Raw genomic sequence first — 21,472 nt, forward strand, 5'->3', positions numbered from 1 at the left:
CACTAGAATTGATATGTTTTTTGCCCCCTCTACTTTTCTGAATTCCACACTATCCTCTAAAATAGGTAATAAATAATCTCTGATCATGCTGCAGTGTAAATGGAAATCAAGACTAAGGACAATGAAACGACCCCCCCGCCAACATTGGTGTATGGATTCTTTTTTAATGAATGATAGTAAATTCGTAAAATATTTTTCTCAAGAATTCAAAACCATTTTGGAAATTAACTCTGGTATGGCCAGTAACCCGTCGGTGATATGGGAGACCATTAAGGCCTATGCGCAGGGTCTAATTATTTCATACTCGGCGACCCAAAAAAACACAAAGGGAGAACAGCAGCAACTACTTGAGGCTTGCTTGAAGGCAGCTGAGATAAAGTATGTTGATAGACCTGCTGTTGCTAAATTACAAAAGATTACAGCCCTTAGGACAGCCCTGAATACTGCACTTACCCAAACGGCAAAGAGAGAAATATTATTTGCAAAGCAAAGATTGTGTGAGTATGGTGACAAACCTGGTTTCCATTTACACTGCAACATGATCAGAGATTATTGTATTACCTATTTTACAGGACAGTGTGGAATTCAGAAAAGTAGAGGGAGCAAAAAACATATCAATTCTAGTGTGACACTAACATAGATTAGAATAAAAAGAAAAGTCGCTGCGTACCTGGCAAGGAAACAAAAGGCCCCTCAAGCTATCACGTCTATTAGGGAAAGTGCTGATACTTTGACTCATGATCATAAAAGGATCAACACAATCTTCAGAGAGTTTTACTCTGATTTGTATAAATTGCAGGACTGTGAACACAGAGCTAAGATGATGGAATCCTTTTTTAAAAGCCTGGCGTTTCCGGACTTAACCCTGGAACAGGTGTCAATCCTGAATGCTCCCCTGACAATCCAGGAAGTACTTGACGCAATCAAACAGCTTCAGAGTGGTAAAGCACCTGGTCCAGATGGATGCCAGGTTGAATTCTACAATGAGTTACAGGAGTACTAGCTGGTCCACTTATGGACATGTATAATTACTCATATAGTCAGGACTGCCTCCTCCCGTCGTTGAGAGGTGAATATCTCTCTCATTCTCAAAAAAAAGGAAAGGCGCCAGAAGATTGCTCATCATACAGACCAATATCTTTATTAAATGTAAATTTAAAAATTTAAAACATTAGCACTGAGCCTGGAGAAGGTATTGCCATATATCATAAAAAAAGGACCAGACGGGGTTTATCAAGGGCCGTAGATCATCTAATAACATTAGAAGGGTTTTGAATGTGATTCAAGTCTGTCATCAGGAAGGAATACCAGGAATAGTAGTCGCATAGGACGGGGAGAAGGCATTCAACAGGGTTGAATGGTCATACCTGTTTTACACACTGGAAAAGTTCAGTGTTGGAAAGGTATTCGCTAAATGGGTCTCAATATTGTATAATGACCCCAAAGCAGCTGTGATTATCAATGGTTTAGGCTCGGATAGCTTCAGTGTGGGTAGGGGCTGTCGTCAGGGATGTCCTCTCTCACTGTTGTTATTTACGTTAATAATTGAGCCACTAGCAGAAGCTACATGGGCTGATTCTAATATAATAGCTCCGTGGGTTGGTATGGGTAAACGTAAAATTACCCTTTACGCAGATGTTCTCCTTTTTCTTAGTAATCCTTTGATGTCCGTGCCCCGCCTGATCCAAGTAATTAATTTATTTAGTGCGTTTTCAGGTTACAACATTAATTTCACAAAATCGGAGGCTATGCCAATGGGTGGTCTCACTAGTATGTCTCACTTATCGGATGGATCTCACTTTCCCTTTTGGTGGTCCCTGGAAGGTTTTTTATATTTAGGCATTTTTAATCACCCCAATATTTGGCCAGTTGAATAAAGCTAATTTTGTACATCTATTGGAGAGGATAAGGCAGGACCTTCAACGTTGGTGGGGGGGGGGGGGGGGGGGGTTGGGGATCTTCCAATACCCCGGTTAGGCAGAATAGCTCTAATTAAAATGAAGATCTTGCCCAGTCTTCTGTACCCTATTAGAATGCTTCCAAGGCTGGCATTGTGCAAACTATATGGTTGGCTTGGTTCTTTCATCTGGAAACACAGAAACACAGACAGCCTCTTATTAAGTTAAGGAAGCTGCAACTTCCACAGGCAAAGGGAGGGCTGGATTTTCCAGACTTTAGGAGGTATCAGCTGAGTTCCCTATTAAGCTACATAGCTGATTGCGGGTCACATGAAACCCAATCAATCAATCAATCTAGATGGACATAGAGACCTCTCAAGCAAAATGCCCCCTTATTAATCTCCTATTTTTAGATAAAATGAGAGCCATCATGGACCATTATAAAAACCCTGTTGTATTAAACACAATTAAAGCCTGGAGGATAATATGGCAAAACAAGGGTAACGCACAAAAACCTCCCATTATACTCCTATAGTGGGAGCATGGGGTTTTCAACTGGTGCTGATAGACACCACATTTAAACCCTGGAGGTCCAGGAGTATTTCTTGCTTAGGGGATCTGTTTGATGGAGAGGTTATGGTGTCTTTTGAACAGTTACACCAGAAATTTAGAATACTTAATGGAGACCTCTTTTGGTTCTTCCGAATTCAAGATTACATTCAGATGACAACTACATTATTAGATTGCTCTTATAAATCAGATAGGGAACAAAGAGTGTGTGGCCAACAGGTTTACCCTTGGTCAGCACTCTATCATTCACTACATAACATAGTACTGGAAGACATGGAAAGATTATTTAAAACATGGAATCAGGAATTGGGATTGGAAATCTCCTCAGAAATATGGGACGACATTTAGGAAAATGCCAGAAAGATCTTTATAATAGAACCCAAGCTACTCAAGTAAAGATGCTCCATAGGACTCCTATAGCACCAGAACGATTGGCAAAGTTTAGGGCAGGAGCATCGCCAATGTGTCCTAAATGTAAAATAGAGATTGGCACTCTCTCACATTGCTTATGGACATGTCACAAGATCTGCAAATACTGGGTCGGAGTAGCAAATGCTCTGACAAATGTTGGGAGCAGAAATTAGGGTGGATCCAGTATCTCTTCTCCTGGCCTTTTCTAGTCTTCCCTCCCTGGATGTGCACAGGAAGAAATTATTCTCCATTCTTTCCTTTTGTGCAAGGAAAAATATCTTAGTAAACTGGGTAGCTGAGGGCCCTCCAGGACTTTCGAATTGGAATAGGCTCATCACGAAATGTATTCCCCTTGACTTCCTTACAAATATGGTGCATATGGGGGGGGGGGGGGGAAGAATTAATGGGCTGAAAGTTGATAGTTTCCATCCCAGAATCCCAGAGTGTGGCTAGAGAGCAAGTTGATGCATTGGTAACTATCTGTCAAAATCCCACACAGCGTGGATTGATTTGATTCGATTTACTACTGTTGCACGTAATACCGTGAAAAGTATTGTTTTGCGTGCTAAATGGATTGATTCCTGCAGATTAGAAATTTACAAATGTTACCCCATAAGAAAGGAGCAAGGGGAAAGACCAGGGAAGCAGATCCAGCTGGACTTGTCTCAGGTTGATGCAAGGAAATTGATAAAGGACTGTTGACAGATGCAGTATTTTTATATTTGCAAAGGGCTTTTTGGTTCCCCATGGGAGGTTGGTCATTAAAATGAAAGCACATTGCATAAGAGGTACCCTACTGACACAGATCAATGATCAGAGTCAAAATTAGAGTGGTGCTGGAAAAGCACAGGTCAGGCAGCATCCAAACAGGAAAATCGATGTTTCAGGCAGGACAGGGACATTTCCTGATGAAGGGCTCCTGCCCACAACGTCGATTTTCCTGCTCCTTGGATGCTGCCTGACCTGCTGTGCTTTTCCAGCACCACTCTAATCTTAACTCTGACCTCCAGCATCTGCAGTCCTCACTTTCACCACAGATCAACGATCAGTTAATGGACAGAAAAGGCAGCAGGAAGAAATGGGTCAGTCTCATACTGTCAGGCTCTGACTGGTGGAGTATCATAAGGAACAGTACTTTGGTCCCTGCTTTTCATACCACATGTTAATTGGGACCTGGGAAACAAACCAAATGTTCCAAAATTTGCAGATGGTACAAATCTCAGCTGGAATGTGCATCGTCAGGACGACAAAACATTCTAAGGAGCATTTGGATGGGTTTCGAGAGTCAGCAAGAACATGCAGATGGAATATAATGTGGAAAAATGGGGTTACTTACTTTGGTAGAAGAGAAACTAATGTGCAGAATATTTCTTTAAAAGAAAAGTCTGAAGTGTAGTTGAGCAAATTGACAAGGACACTCAAACCCTTAAATCAAACAGTAAGCAGCTTGAGCACTGAACAGTTTTAGTCTCCTTATCTCAAGAAAGATATCATTACCACAGAGTGCAACTAAAGTTCACCAGACTTCTTGTCAGGATGCTGGGACTTTCTTATGGAGAGAGATTAGACAAACTGGACCTATATTCTCGCGAGCTTCAAAGAATGAGAAGCGATCTCGTTGAAAACTACAAAATACTTTGAAGGGATATAGATGCAGCTAAGAAGTCTCCCCTGGTTGGGAGCCTGGAACCAGTGGGCACAGTTAAAAAGTAAGGGGGATACCATTTAGGACTGAGAGAAGGAGAATGATCATAGAATCCCTACAGACAGGCCACATAGCCCATTGAGTCCACATCGGCCCTCCGCCAGCATCCCTCCCCCCTCATACCACACCCCCATCCACCCCCCCAACCAACCCTATCCCTGTAACCTGGCAATTTTGCATGGCCGATCCAGCTAACCCGCACATCTTTGGGCTGTGAAACTGGAGCACCCGGAGGAAACCCACGCAGAGACCGGGAGAATGTGCAAACTCTACACCAACAGTCACCCAAGGCTGGAATTGAACCTGGGTCCCTGGCACTGTGAGGCAGCAGTGCTAACCAGAGAGCCACCATGCTGCCCAATTATGTTCTTAATCGTAACGAAGGATAGAATTCTGAAAGATCTAGAAGACGTTGTGGTTCTGTTCGCCGAGCTGGGAATTTGTGTTGCAGACGTTTCGTCCCCTGTCTAGGTGACATCCTCAGTGCTTGGGAGCCTCCTGTGAAGCGCTTCTGTGCTGTTTCCTCCAACATTTATAGTGGTTTGTCTCTGTCGCTTCCGGTTGTCAGTTCGAGCTGTCCACTGTAGTGGCCGGTATATTGGGTCCAGGTCGATGTGTTTGTTGATAGAGTCTGTGGAGGAGTGCCATGCCTCTAGGAATTTCCTGGCTGTTCGCTGTTTGGCTTGCCCTATAATGGTAGTGTTGTCCCAGTCGAATTCATGTTGCTTGTCATCTGTGTGTGTGGCTACTAAGGATAGCTGGTCGTGTCGTTTCGTGGCTAGTTGGTGTTCGTGTATACGGATCGTTAACTGTCTTCCTGTTTGTCCTATGTAGTGTTTTCTGCAGTCCTTGCATGGGATTTTGTACACTACATTAGTTTTGCTCATGTTGGGTATAGGGCAAGCCAAACAGAGAACAGCCAGGGAATTCCTAGAAGCATGGCACTCATCCACAGATTCTATCAACAAACACATCGACCTGGACCCAATATACCGGCCACTACAGTGGACAGCTCGAACTGACAACCGGAAGCGGCAGAGACAGGCCACTATAAATGCCGGAGAAAACATCACAGAAGCGCTTCACAGGAGGCTCCCAAGCACTGAGGATGTCACCTAGACAGGGGACGAAACGTTTGCAAGACAAATTCCCAGCTCGGCGAACAGAACCACAACAACGAGCACCCGAGCTACAAATCTTCTACCAAACTTTGTTCTGATTATCTTCTAGATTTTCAACCAAATAGAAATGAGGAATCAGATTGTGCCTAACAAACCAGGTAAGAGTTTATTGGAGGTGGTAACTGGCGTGAATCAAGAAACAGTGTGAATATAATGCGACTTTTAAACTCATTGCCTGTGACACATGTATATCCCATGAATGAATTTTAATAAAGGCATTTGGGATATAGATATTAAAAACATCTTAATTTGATAAAACAACAACGATGCTATAAAAAAAGGTATCTATGGCCAGGGGTATATGATATATAACATGAACATGCAATAAGAGCTTCATTAAAAGTACAAGCTGGAGAATTACGACCAATTATATAGAGTCATGTAGCTTGGAAACAGACTCTTTAGTCAAATTCCTCCATGCAGACCATAATCCCAAACTAAACTCGTCCACCTGCCTGAATATAGACAATATCCCTCCAAACATTTTTTATTCACATACTTATCCAAACTCCTTTTACAATTTGTAACTGTACCTGTATCCACCACTTCCTCTGACAGTTAATTCCACACACGAACCACTGTGCAAAAGTTTCCTCCATGTCATTTTAAAATCCTTCTCTTATCACCTTAAAAATGTGCCCCCATCTTGAAATCCCCCACTCTAGGGAAAAGACACCTGCTATTCACCCTAACCATGTCCCTTATGATTTTATAAACCCCTACAAGGTCACTCCTCAACCTCCTACACTCCAGTGAATGAAATGTCCCAGCGGATCCAGCCTCTCCTTATAACTGAAACCATTCATTCCCAGCAACATCCTGGTTAATCTATTTTCAACTCACCCCAGGTTAACAACAACTGCTTTCTCAACAGTACACAGAGAGAACACATTGCAAATTCATCAGCATGATATGATCACAAACAAACGTGATCAATGAATTGAAAAATTGGAAAGTAAAAATCACAACACCAGGTTATAGTCCAACAGGTTTAACTGGAAGCACACCAGCTTTCAACACACTGTGCTTCCAGTTAAACCTGTTGGACTATAACCTGGTGTTGTGAGATTTTTAACTTTGTACACCCCAGTCCAACACTGGCATCTTCAAATCTTGATAAAATTGAATTTTTTTGCTGAGTTGGGGTGATTTTGTGGAAGTGGAGTAGAAACACAAAGGTCAAAATGCAGTTGTGTTCACCTATTAATGAGATGGCAGTTATGAGTCAAAGGGTTGTCGAATTAAATCCTACTCCAGCTTTGATCATGAGCAGCACAGAACTGACAGTGCTGCATGGTCAATGGTTTAGTCTTTAGGCCTGACATGTCTGGTGTGAAAACAAAAAGGGAGTTCTCAATATTGCTGGCAACCTTTCGCCCTGAAACAGGATGCTAACCTGCTCGTTGATTCTCTGAGCATAGGAACTTGTGCACAGCTGTGTCTCACATCTGTCTACATAATATTGACTCCACACAAAAAAAAATCCATTAGTTAGGAACTGCTTTAGGGCATCCTGTGCCTTAAAAATATCACTGCAAATTTGTTCTTTTGATTGAACAAAGGGTAAGAAAGGGATCATGGCTCTGCTTTAACCCTTTCAATACTAGAAATGGGAATGCTTGATAACTAGAGGATGACAAAAAAAATGGCAAGCACTTAAAATACCTTATCGTGCAAAAATGATTTCACAAAACAAAAAGTTGGTAAGGGAAACATAGTCTTGCATCATCACTTCATTAAAGAAAAGTTGTTTTTATTGACATCCAGGTCGTTCTGCTAAAATGCATGTTTTGTTAACACAAATTTGCTATAACATGACTGACGAATTGGGGACACTGTTTCTAAAGTACAAAGTTTTAAACCATGCATTGTTTATAACAAGATTCCAGCCCCATTAGTTTAAATGGTGATATTATCCAATTTTTTTAATAACACTGGATTGTACAAGAGAACGGAATCATAGAATCCCTACAAAGTGGAAACAAGCTCTTCGGCCCAATAGGTCCACACTGACCCTCCAAAGAGTATCACACCCAAACTCATGGCTCTATATTTACCCCTGACTAATGCACTTAACCTACACACCTCTGAACACTATGGGCAATTACATAACTTGCACATCTTTGAATTGTGGGAGGAAACCCATGCAAATACGGGCAGAATGTGCAAATTCCACACAAACAGTCACCAGAGGCTGGAACCGAACCCAGGTCCCTGGCACTGTGAGGCAGTTGTGCAAACCATTGAGCCACCACACCTTCCTGGAACTACTGCATGATAGCAGAACAGGAAGTGTCTAACAGATATTGCTCAGCCAGTGTGTGAACAGGAGGTAGTAATGGTGAACTCTAAAACAAGATTTAAATATGTGTTCCCTAAAGACAGGAATAAAATGCACCTCAGTCCAAACCCTCCTTACCTAGCTGCTGGGCCCATTGGATTACTTTACCGGTATCAGAAGCATTTCCTTCTGCTATGTATGTAATTTCAGACCCAATCTTCCATCCAACCAATGGATAAAGGCCTGCATTAATAAAATTATAAAAAGATTGATTCAATATCTGAACAATTCTCATTCTGTTGTGCTCCACATTTACATTTTACTTGGAGAGGTAATACAGCCGTTACCAAACTTCTAGCATTTGCTTCAACTAATACATTTTCCATCTTCACGGTCACTTCAATATCTGTCCACAATGGTCACCACTCTTATCAGCCCTACATTGGCTTTGTCAAACTAAATGGTGTTATCATAGACTCTGGTGGAATTAAATGTGAGTAAGTAACTGAAGCAGATAGCACAGGGTATGGAGGTGCTGGTGGGGAGGTCTCCTCGAGGACAGCCTTTGGCTGTACCCTCACCCAGGCCGGGCCAGGCTGACTGCCTACCAGGTGCTTTGGCACCCCAGCCTATTGGATGGCTGCCTTCAGGTACTAGACCTGCCCACCTCAGAGCCACTTTGACTCCACCCCACAATGGTGGCCTGGCTATTTGTTTTTGAGAGTGTTTTATTTTAAAATGAGTGCTGTGATGATTGGGCATCTTGTTGGTGAGGTGTTCTCAGTGACTTTTACTAAAAACAGGTGCTGCTCTGAAGGTAGAAGGGCTCTGATTGGCTCTCCCGCCTCAACAACCTGCCAATTGTCACAGATTTAAGGCGAGGGGAGAAAGATTTAAAAAGGGACCCAAGGGACAACTTTTTCCACACAGAGGAAGTGGTGGAGGCTAGTCTAATTACAACATTTAAAAGGCATCTAGAAGGGTATATGAATGGGAAGGGTTTGGAGGGATATGGACCAAATGCTGGCAAATGGGACTAGATTTATCTAGGATATCTATTTGACATGGATGAGTTGGACTGAAGGGTCTGTTTCTGCGCTGTACATCTCTATGATTAAATGAGTAGGGGTTCTGTGTCCATTAATTACTGGATCATTTATGTGGAGGTCTTGTCTTTACTAAGTTTCAGAAGAGGGAGGGAGGAGTGTTCCTGGCCACAAAACACTCCCGACTCTTGTCTTTCCCCTCTGTGGAGTGAGCTCAGCCCATTTTGAAAGCAGCATTTGTTGCTCCATCACAAATGTTATTTCTCATTACTGAAGACAGGATTCAGGCCAGGGTTTACCAACTGGGCGTTGGAATGGAAAATCCCAGGTTAATATTCTTACCAAGCCTGGCACCCACTCTTGGGGGTTTGGCAGCCTACTTTGGCCAAAACAGGAATAAGGCTGGCTTCGTGTTGTGTCTTTGTTTGGAACTTGGAACTTCACACAGCGTAGAATCTAAACATCACCACTGACATACGATGCCACAACTTGGACATGTTTGTAAATTACAAGGTTGTCCCTGAACGATTGGATAATGATAATAAAACAAAGAACTGCACAGATTACGATAGGTTGCTTGCTCTATATAACTGTCATACAATAACTTTCACACCAAAGGATTACCGATTGTTTCACGATGACATGACTGAGTGAGAGTCGATGTGATGAAAGAATTAAAACAGATTGCTGTACCTGTTACAGAAGCATGTGGCTTGGTTCCAGTATTGATAGACATGAAAGTGCCTGTTCCCATGGTGAGCTTCACATCTCCTGGTTCAAAGCAGCACTCCCCAAACATGGCTGCCTGTTGATCTGCTGCCTGGATATAGTAAAAAGAATGAGGACTGACACCAGGACTGACGTACAACTGCTTGACAAATCCCTTTTATTTGCCTTCACAATTTAACTTTTTCACAATCCACACAGCTTCCTTATTTTTCAGCTGGGAGAACCGGAAAGCTCACATATCCCTGTAGATACCATCAAATCCATGGCACAGTGGCCTCTCAGCGCCAGGGACCGAGGTTCAAGTCCAGTCTTGCACATTCTCTCCATGTCTGTGTGGATTTCCTCCCACATCCCAAAGATGTGCAGGTTAGGTGGATTGGCCATAGGAAAACGCAGGATTAGGGGAATTGGATGGGTCTGGGTTGGATGCTTTTCAGAGGGTCTGTACAGACCCACTTGCCTGTTTCCACAGTACAGGGATTCCATGATTTTATCCTGTCCCAAAGCCAATTAATTTGTTTTCCATTCTCCTCTTGCCAACCATAAATGTCCCCCAATCACTGGCAGAAAGAGACAGGAAATATGAAGACCAGTGAGGATTGTTTGCGGACTCTGGGAGTATACTTGATGGAGTTTAGAAGGATGAGAGAGAGTATCTAATCGAAACATACACAATACTGAATGGCCTGGACAGAGTGGATGTTAGGAAGATGTTACCTTTGGTGGAGAGACCAGGACCCGAGAGTACAGCCTTAGAGTAAAAGGAAGATCTCTTAGAATGGAGATAAGGAGAAACTTGTTCAACCAGAGAGTGGGGAATCCATGGAATTCACTGCCACAGAAGGATGTGGAGGCAAGGTCACTGAGTATGTTTAAGACTGAGATAAATAGGCTCTTGAGTATCGGGGATCAAGGGTTACAGGGAGAAATTGGGAGAATGGGGTTGAGAAACTTATCAGCCATGATTGAATGGCAGAGCAGCCTCTATGGACTGAATGGCCTAATTTCTGCTCCTGTGTCTTATGGAAATCCTATTCAATGGGATAATGACTTGGAATACAACAAGCACTCAATACTCAAACAATGTGTGCGCCATCTGCAGTTTTCAGGTAAGTATTTCTGTCATGCAAAGAGGACAAAATATTCAAGTTGCTAATTTAGAGACAGTTTCAAGATTGAGTGAGATGAGGAGGAATTTCAACTCAGATGGTTGAGTGCCTTTGGAACCCCTTACCACAGATAGTTGTGGAGGCAGAATCCTTGTGTATATTCAAAGCTGAGACAAATTCTTGATCAGTCAGGGAATCAAGGGTTATGGGGAAAGGGCAGAAAAATGGACAAGAGAAACATTGGATCGGCCGTTGTGCTATTGATTGGTGGAGCAGATTATACCAATTAACCATCACTTCAAACAGTCACTTCAAAATCTATCCTTTGAAACATGGAGAATGCATGAAATTTTATTCATTTCTCTTGTCAAATGTCTGGGAAGTACATAAGATTATATTCTACGCCTTTCCAATTTTTTAAGGGCTCAGTAATAAATGCACAGCAGCTGCTGAACAGAAACCATATTCTTTACATATTGGTAAAACTGCAATGAGAACGAAGAATCCAGAGCAGAGTCCTTGGATATTACACGATTTGGCACTCTGTACAAAATTATCAAATTATTTCAGAATATTTAATATTCTGCAGCACTTACCAAAGCCATTATCTGAATAGGGACTCCAAATATACTTTCATCCGTGTATCCAAAATTGCAACTAAAATATTGGGAGAGAAAATGCATTGCTTTAATTGAGTTATATGATTTTTTTTAAATGTACAAGAGTTTAAATATCAAGTTAGTTACTGAAATGTCAGTAAGTATCTTCTCATTTATTCAGTCATGGCACATGGGCGTCACTACCGGGGCCCAGCATTTATTGCCCATCCCTAGTTGCCCCCCCTCCTTGCAATGGTGGGGATGAGCTGCCTTTTTGAACAACTGCAGTCCATGTGCTGTGGGTTGACCCACAATGCCTTTAGAGGGGGAATTCCAGGATTTTGACCCAGCAACACTGAAGAAACAATGATAAACGTATAAGGCAGGATGGCGAATGGCTTGTTGGAGAACTTGCAGGTGGGTAGTGTTCACATGCATCCGTCACCCCTGTCAGTCTAGACGGTTAGGGGCCATGGGTTTGGAAGGTGGTATTTAAAGAATATTTGGTGAATGTCTGCAGTGCATCTTATAGATAATACACACTGCAGCTACTGAGTGTCAGTGGTGGAGGTAGGAGATGCTGGTGGATGTGGCGCCAATTAAGGATGCTGCTTTGTCCTGGATGGTGTCAAGCTTCTGGAGTGTTGTTGGAGCTGCACCCATCCAGGCAAGTGGGGAGCATCCCATCACACTCCTGACTTGTGCCTTACAGATGATGGACAGTCTTTGGGGAGTCAGGAGAGGAGCTACTCTCTGTTGGTATTCTGAGCCTCTGACCTGCTGACATAGCCACTGTATTCAGATGGATATTCCTGTTCAGTTTCAGGCCAATGGTAATCCTCGAAATGTCGATAGTGACAGATTCAGTGATGGTAACACCATTGAATGTCAAGGGGTGGTGGTTGGATTTGAGATCGTTATTGTCTGGTGTTTGTGGAGCATGATTATCATTTGCTTAAGCCTGGATACTGTCCATATCTCGCACCATTTGGACAGGGGCTCCTTCAGCATCTGAGGAGTCAGGACCTGTGCTGAGATGTTTGCATGTTTGACATGCAACATCCTAGGTTGGATGAAAGAGGACAATTGTAAATTACAATCAGCTCGGAAAAAAAAATTCACAAAAGGTATCAGTACACATTTGCCTAAACTCACGTCATTTATTTAAAATTATGGACGGCATTACATTCAGTAAGTGATGCTCATTGAGGTACAAAGAGGTGCAAAAAAAAAGAATTTATTTTCCACTACAGGATGAAGTTTCTCCCAGCTTCAACAATTCTTACCCATGCCTCTTTAAAAATCAGGTATTTCTCCAATGTCATACTCTCTCCTTAAACCTTTCTCTATAGACATGTGAGGAGTACCTTAAGATACAGGGAGAGCACCGAATAAGATTTATTTTAATATCTTATCTATTGGCATCATCCTTTTATTTGATTGGATACAAATGAATATTTATTCCATTTTAGAGCCACCAAGGTAAACTGAGATACGGATACAAGAAATTAGTTTCTTCAATTTCTCCTTTACGTGTTACTCAATTACACAGAAATAGAGTCAGGAGGAGTAGGCCATTTGACCCCTTGTGACTACCTCTTTCTCAAACTCAATGTATTGGCCTCAACCACTTTGTGGTATCGAATTCCACAGGCTTACTGCTATTGTGCAGAAATTTGTCAGCTCAGTCCTAAAAGGTTCACCCTTTATCTTTAAAACCACGACCCTTTTTAAAATCCTGTAACCCTTCTTCAGAGACCTTTTGAAGTAGGGTCACTGGACTCAAAACATTAACTCCGCTTTCTCTCTCCATAGACGCTGCCAGAGCTATTGAGTTTCTCCAGGAATTTTTGTTTTTGTTTCAGATAGTCACAGAGTTGTACAGCATGGAAACAGACCCTTTGGTCCAACTCATCTAGATATTCTAACTTAATCTAGTCCCATTTACCAGCACTTGGGCCCACATCCTTTTAAACCCTTCCTATTCCTACATCCAGATGCCTTTTAAATGTTGTAACTGTACCAGCCTCCTCCACTTCCTCTGGCAGCTCATTCCATACACACACATGAAGAAGTTGCCCCTTAGGTCCCTTTTAAATCTTTCCCCTCTAGGTTTGGGCTTGACTATCCTTGACCTTCTTCATCCATAGTTCATTTGAATTTCATGAAATAATCAAGTTCTATGCTATCAGCATCTATTTGCCCTTCATTCCGCATGCAGTTAATTTTGCAACTGCAACTTTTTAATTCCACTCAATTTTCAGTCCGAATCACAAAATCTGTCAAATGTCAGGCAATGATTTTAACTAGTCTGCAGTGTAGCGGTAATATAACATTGGTGATATTTAGTTCAGGACTCTTACCTGGTATCCTTCACAGGAGGGAGGATGGACACAGGCACAGAAAGAAGGTTTGCAAGGAATTTACTCCAACACAACTAAAATGATAAACACCAACTGTTATAATCTTGCATGCTGCCTTAAATTGTTTCTTCAGATGAAGAAATTTCGATGCAATGTACCTTTAAAACTAGCACAATTGAACACCTATAAACTGAAATTTATGTTCAAATTAGAAATATTCCTCATGGAATGAAAGTGAATTTTTAGCTTAATTAGAGGAAAAAAAAAGTCAAGATACCTGATAAGGATCAAACATTGCTGTAGTACTTGCATTGGAGTAATCTGTAGCATAAACAGCACCTACGTATAAAGAACAGCACAGGTAACATAATTAAAATGGAAATTGTCAGCATATTAACTTTAACCTTTGATATTAAAGAAACATCTTATAATATCTCAATTATTGGTCATATAGGATGGGCACGGAAGCCTAGATTCAGCTCAAAGGCTTTAACACAGCAAACAAGCATTCTTGAGAGGGAACTACAAACTGGTCATTATCAGAAGTTTAATATTATGGATTAAATAGTCTTTAGGAAGGACTGGAAATGGGGAGAGGGGAGAGGGTTAACAATGATGAAAGAAACAAAATTTACAGATGGATAAACGTAGACCAATAAGGATGAACAGGCAGTGGAAATGTTCCAGTGAAGTCAAGGAATAGAAAAGGGACTGCAGCAGTTAAAACAACAGCTCACCACCACCTTCTTCTCAAGAGCAACCAGGAATGGGCAATAAACCCACCATCACCCACATCCTGTGAATTAATAAAGCGGTTTGTTTTTCAGATGCGTCTTGTCTGACTAATGTAGATTTTGAGGAAATCGCTAATAAGAAAGATATTGATGTATATTTATATATTATGGGAGGGGTTGGTTACCTCAGTTGGCTGAATGACAGGTTTGTGATGCAGACCATCACTGGGGTGGGTTCAACTGATTTTTCACTGCATCACAGAACATGTGAATCATGTTGTTTTGGGTGCTACACAGGCAGACTGTACCATACAAACTGCATCTGGGCAGCAGAACAGAGTGCAGAATACAATGTTACAGCTGCAGAAGGTGCAGAGACAGATCAACATTAACATTTGACAGGTCCATTCAAAAATCTGATAACAGCAGGGAAGAAGCTCTTTGTACACTTATTCAAACATTTATATCTTCTGCCCGATGAAAGAGGGTATAACTAGGGTGGGTGGGCCCTGACAATGTTGGCCGCTTTCCCAAGACAATGGGAAATATAGATGGAGTTAGTGGATGGAAAGTTGGTTTGCACGAGGACTGGGCTGTGTTCACAACTCTCTGTAGTTTCTTACAGCCTTGGGAAGGGCAGTTGCCAAACGAAGCAATGATCCATCCAGACAGGATGGTTTCTGTTGCGCATCCAGAAATATTGGAAAGAGCCTTTGTGGACATGCTGAATTTCCTTAGCCTCCTGAGGTGGTAGAGACATTGTTGTGCTTTCTTGACTAGTGTATCAACATGGGTGGACCAGGGCAGATCAACGTTGGTGATAGTCATTCCCAGTAATCTGATGCTCTTAACCACCTTCACCTCAGCTTCATTGATACAGATAGGGGTGTGCCCTCCACTCTGCTTCTTCATTTTGGAGAGACTGTCGTCATTATACCATGTCGCGAAGCACTCAATCTCTTTCCTGTATTCTGTCCTGTCATTGTTTCAGATCAACCCACAATGGTGTCATCAAACTTGTAAAGAGAGTTGGAATGGAGTTGGCCACACAGTACAAGGTGTATAGTAGGGGGCTGAGTATGCAGCCTTGTGGGGGGCACCGGTGTTGAGGATGATGGTGGAGGAGGTATTGTCACGAGATCTGAAAGTTGAGGACCCAGTTAATAAGGGGAGAGCTGGACCCTGGTCTCAGAGTTTAGAAATGAGTTTATTTGTAATTATCGTGTTGAAGGCAGAACTGTAGTCAATAAGGAGGAGTCTGATCAAGGTAGCCTTATTATAGAGATGTTCCAGGGATGAGTGTACAGAGAGGGAGATGGCTTCTGCAGACCTGTTGTGCTGTTGGCAAAGGATCAAGGCAACGTGGGAGGCTGGGGTGGATGTGAACCATGATGAACAGCGTGAAGCACTTCATAATTATGGAGTCAGAGCCACTGGGTGATAGTCATTGAGGCCTGATTTTTATTTTGGCATCAGGATGATAGTGGTCTTCCTGAAGCAGGTTCAGACTTCCTGCATTGGCCTGAGGTTACCACGAAGGATTCTCCTTCTCAACCTCTTGCCTCATGGGAGTTGTGGTGACCCTCTGGTTAAATCACCAGTCATCTCTCCCTGATGAAAGAGCAGCCCTCTGGTCCACGAGGATGATGGTGACTTTATCTTTATTTATATGTATGAAAGCATTAGAGTGGTATAAAGGATACTGTTCTAGGGTTTCAAGTTTTCATTATATGCATCGTAAATGTTGATAAAGATGGAACAAAAACTGTTGTACATTCAGGTCTGGAGTTGATAATAAGGATACTAAGTAATACAGATGGGAGCGGGAAATTGCAAAGGATTACTAAGTTAAAACATCTTTACTTACAAATATTCCAATGAACAATAATTATTAGGCTTCAATATTGTTACTACAATGGCCCATAGCCAAGAGTTGGGATGCTCAGTCAGATCATTAGCATTGAAGACAAATTACCAGAGTTTAAGGATCAAACTTGAAAAACAGAAACATTTTTAAAAAGGTTCTAAAGAGAGGAGGAAGCAGTGTGGAAAGTTTAGAAGTTGTGCAAGGGGACTTACTGGAAGATATGAGTAGGATTTTATTTTCCCCTTTTCTTTGTTCAAAACTTGATTTGATTATCGATTTTACTTAGAGATACTTAGAAAGTGGGTAAAGTAAAAGGCCAATATAGGTGCTCTAAAGAACCGGAACAGTACTCCGGAACAACTAGGATATTTTATTTGAGAAATAACAAAGTCATTTATGCATTCTAGGAACTATGGCATGTTTCATTGGTTGCATTATAACATGGAGAATTTTGAGTCAAATATGAGGTTTTACACATCACAAACAGGCACACTCACCCGATTGATATGTATTAAGTGTTTGTGGATTGTATACAAAATTACAGAACAAGCAATTCGTAATTTTGGCTTCAAGTAGATTTGAACAAATCATTGTATTGAATGTGCTGCTTCAATGCCCTTTAGAATTAAGTTACTTGACATTTTGCCTTCAAGATAAAGCTTACCTTTTGTCAATTTGTATAGCAACCATGTATCAATGGTACCAAAACAGCAGTTTTCTTCAATAACAGCATCTTGAACCTGTAAGGGGATGTCTACAGTGAATATATAGCACTCTCAAAATAACATTCACTTGTGACATCAACCCTCTCTTCCTTTCCTGGGCTATTAACATCATGAAAGTCCCTCACGTGTTAAGTGATATAGTTTGTCTTCAAAACAGTTAATCAGCACAAAATAAAAAAAGTACTGAGAATGCTGGAAATCAGAAACGAAAACTGAAATTATTGGAAAAGCTCAGCAGGTCTGGCAGTATCTGTGGAGAGAAATCAGAGTTAACGCTTTGGGTCCTGCTCTGATGAAGGGTCACTAGACCAAAAAACGTTAATTCTGATTTCTCTCCACAGATACGGCCAGACCTGCTAAGCTTTTCCAGCAATTTCTGTTTTTGTTAAAGACAGCACAGTGTAACTCACCAAAATGATTCTCAAATACAAACACACATGGTGTTCAGGTAATTACAACCAGAAAGTTGCATCCAGAGTCCTGTCCTGAGAAGAGCTATACCTTGAATTAAAAACGGAGACAGTGTGAGGTACGCCTCTGATCGATGCTAAACTGGGAGAAATGAGGACAGGAGTAGGCCATTCAGCCCCTTAAGCCTCCTCTGCCATTCAATAAGATCATGGCTGATTGAACATTCCAAAAAGGAAACGGTCCCTTTCTGCAATGGATGACGTTCGGCATTTCAAACAAAATGATCAATTTTCTTCCCCATAACCTCTGCTATTTTCCCCGAATTGGTAGCCGTGCTGGAACAGAGTATGATATTTCCATTTTAAGACAGGCGACAGAGTTTTGAGAGGGGACAGTCAAATTACATTAGCACCTGTATAATATTATCCAGTAGAGGGGGAACATACCTCAAAGAGATCCATAACTTCAGGATGTGCACTCAACCCCAGGATTGGATACAACAATTGGGTTGTGTGTTTGGAAAGAAATCTCCCCCTCCCCCACCACAATACTGTGAAGAATCCCTAAAATGACCTCTTTACAGACAAGACAGTTCACCTACTCAGAGCCAGAGAAGACAGGCACTCCCTTTATTTAACAATGGCACAGAGATCAGGAAGTCAGGTCAAGCAAATTATGCAATCCCACAATAAGATTGATTTAAAATCTGCTTAGGGATTGAAATTTCAGCAGAATTTGAATATAAGGGACAGAACATTTAGAAAAGGTAAAAATCACTATAGCCCGACCAGACCATAGGACTGCTGTCAGACAGAGATGACTGGTGGTGGTTTAACTCAAGGGTCACTACAACTCAAACGAGGGGAAGAGGTTGAGGAGGAGAGTCCTTCATGGTACCCTCAGTCGGTGCGGGAATTGAACCATGCTGTTGGCATCACACTGCATCGCAAACCAGACAACAGCTAACCCCACAAAACATTTAGATAAGATTACACTAAATATGCCACAGAGAATGTTAAGTGATACCAATCCATTGTGTTATGGTCCAATCGGTCACATGACCATGCCCAACACCCACTGAGCTGCTGCCACCATTGTCAAAGTGGAGGAAACTCCCAGGAACTGCTAGGTGTTGCCTGGCAGAGGAAACCTATTTCCCGGTCTAACTAGAAGTGACCCTTGTAGTTAGTGACATCTAATTCACTGCAAGTTTCAGGTTACTTTGATATAATAGACATTATTAGACTTTTAGGAGGATCAGATACTTGTCAGATTCTGAATTGTTCTGCCCACAAATACATGGATCACCAAAGTGGATGAAGTTTATGGCACTTCAATATTAACTCTTTCAGACTCAAATACAACATATTCCAGTCTCCTCCCATCTTTCATCATGTAAATAGACCATCTTAACCATCTCTTCTGACAGTGTTTATCCAGCTTCCCCCTTAAGATGTATCTATACTCTCCAATTCACCCATTAAATTCCACATTATCATCCCACAGTGTTGGAGATTCTACTCAACTGCCTGTTGGATTTCTTGCCAATCTTACATCTCTCTTTGCCCTGTAAAAGAAAATACTCTCTCCACAAACCACCATCAAAACCTTTCATCACGTCAATATTTCTAACTAGTCATCCCTCTGGTTAGGGGATTCCTTTCTGATTATAAGGCTTGGGGTTGAAATCATCTTCACTTGAAAGAAATGGCAATTTGTTGGCGTAGCAGAAATGAGGAACTGTTCACAAGTTTACCGTGGGAAACCATTACTGAAGCCTCCATAACAGTGCATTGAAATTTTATAGATAAAGTAAGCTCATCTCAAAAGAGGACCTTCTCTTACGGCAGTTATCCAAAGACCTAGAGAGTTGGAGATAAACCTTCCTGAAACTAGATTAAAAAAAAAGTGTAGTAAAACACTCTATCCACTAAGGTGGTGAAATCTAATTTGGTCAAAGCACTGACTGAAGAAGAAGAAAGCTTTGCACAAAATGTGCTCAGTTAGTGCAATTATACATGGTGTAAAAACTTGCAAAATAACTTCAAGAATGCTTTAAAAAAATTGAAAGCAATAATCAGAGGTTGCAGCTAATCTGACATTTATAGAATTTTTAAAGTAAAAATATGCAAATCCTTTATTAAATAACTATTACATTCACGTAGTTAAGGGGAACGCTATTTGTGGAGACTGGATTTGGGTAGAGTGCCTGTGACCTGCAGAACACTAAAGCTTAAAATGTACATGCTCTTAAAGGGACATTAGCAGCATGGGTCAGAGGGCAAACTTGGAGAACAAACAGTGATATACTTGGAGCAACTTATTGCTCTATTCAGATGCCAGTTCAAAATTCTGAAAGGTTAACTTATTTTTGTTTTTTTTCATTGGCACTGTGCATCACTGGCTCATTCAGCATTTATTGCCCATCTATTCAGCAACACCCACATTTCATGAATGAAAAAAAGAACACAAATTCTTAATTGGCCAGAGGTGGTCTCTTCAGCCTGGAGTCATGTGTAGGCCAGACCAGGTAAGGATGGCAGCTAGTTTTCCCTGAAGGATATTATATGACCTTCGATAATGGTTTCACGATTGCTATTAAATGATTATTTTCTTTCAGATTTCACCATTTGTCATAGTGGGACTTGAACCCACGTTCCCAGAACATTAACCTGACATTCTGATTTACAAATCCAGTCACATTAGCAATATGCCACTACTTCCCCATTTACCTCAGTCTGTGATGAATTAGATGGCTTACGTATTTAATTAACTCAATTGGACTCACTACATAAATACACAGTGGCAACAAGAGCAGGACAGAGGCTAGGAACACTACGGTGAGTAACTCACCTCCTACCTCAAAGCCTGTCCACCAGCTACAAGGTGCAAGTCAGGAGTGTGATGGAGTACTCCCCACTTGCCTGGATGGGGGCAGCTCCAACACCATCCAGGATAAAGCAGCCCACGTGATTGGAACCACATCCACTCCCTCCACAACTGACGCTCAGTAGCAGCAGTGTGTACTATCCACAAGATGGACTGAGAAATTAACCGAAGATCCTTTGTCAGCAACTTCCAAACCCACAGCCATTTCCATCTAGAAGGACAAGGGCAGCAGGCAGATGGAAACACCACCACCTGGAAGTTCTCCTCCGAGCCACTCACCATCCCACCTTGGAAATAGATCACTGTCCCTTCATTGCCACTGGATCAAAATCCTGGAATTCCTTCCCAAAGGGTATTGTGGGTCAACCCATAGCAGGCGGATTGCAACGGTTCAAGAAAGCAGCTGACCCCCACCCTATCAAGGGGCAACTAGGGAGAGGCAATAAATGTTGGGCTCAGCCAGCGACAGTAATATCCCACCTCTGAATAAATTTAAAAAAAACTTAGAGATTCTGCCACTTCTTACAAAAACGTACATGTAGATCATGGAGGCTCTCTGGTTGTTTCGTTGCTGCTCACAGAACACAGCAGCTCAGTGACATGGACACAGCTGATAGGCTGAATGGCCTTTCCTTGTCCCATTCTTATACAGGCTGCTGGGTGAAATGTGCAGGACATGCAACGTGAGGTGAGAAGTTTTAGTTCCCATTTGTGCCACTGGAGAGCTGTACATTCATTCATAACCTTACCCAGGCCCCACAATCTCTTAAAACATTGAAGGCTGAAGGTCAGTGAACTCTGAACATTAACTCTATTTCTCTCTCTCTCTCTCTTCCCTCCCACAGGTGCTGCCAGACCTGTTTGAGGCTCTCCAGCTGTTTGTTTTCGTTTCAGATATTTAGCATCTACAGTTCTTTAGTTTATTTAAGGCTGTCACACGAGGGCGTTGTTTTA

The 21,472-nt window shown here is 41.8% G+C and overlaps 1 protein-coding gene across 3 annotated transcripts in view; it reads right to left on the bottom strand.

Moving 5' to 3' along the window:
- gk5 (glycerol kinase 5) overlaps positions 1 to 21,472 on the bottom strand; it is a 101,117-nt gene that overhangs the window by 32,770 nt on the left and 46,875 nt on the right. For all 3 annotated transcript variants that reach the window (XM_072571966.1, XM_072571967.1, XM_072571965.1), the window contains 6 exons: positions 17,158 to 17,233; positions 14,170 to 14,231; positions 13,893 to 13,966; positions 11,527 to 11,587; positions 9,786 to 9,912; positions 8,185 to 8,289 (listed from right to left, as the gene is read on the bottom strand). In XM_072571966.1, the coding sequence (XP_072428067.1) occupies positions 8,185 to 8,289; positions 9,786 to 9,912; positions 11,527 to 11,587; positions 13,893 to 13,966; positions 14,170 to 14,231; positions 17,158 to 17,233 (505 nt within the window). The remainder of the gene's footprint in view (positions 1 to 8,184; positions 8,290 to 9,785; positions 9,913 to 11,526; positions 11,588 to 13,892; positions 13,967 to 14,169; positions 14,232 to 17,157; positions 17,234 to 21,472) is intronic.

Source organism: Chiloscyllium punctatum, chromosome 6 (assembly GCF_047496795.1).
Source record: "Chiloscyllium punctatum isolate Juve2018m chromosome 6, sChiPun1.3, whole genome shotgun sequence".
Classification (NCBI taxonomy): Eukaryota; Metazoa; Chordata; class Chondrichthyes; order Orectolobiformes; family Hemiscylliidae; genus Chiloscyllium; species Chiloscyllium punctatum.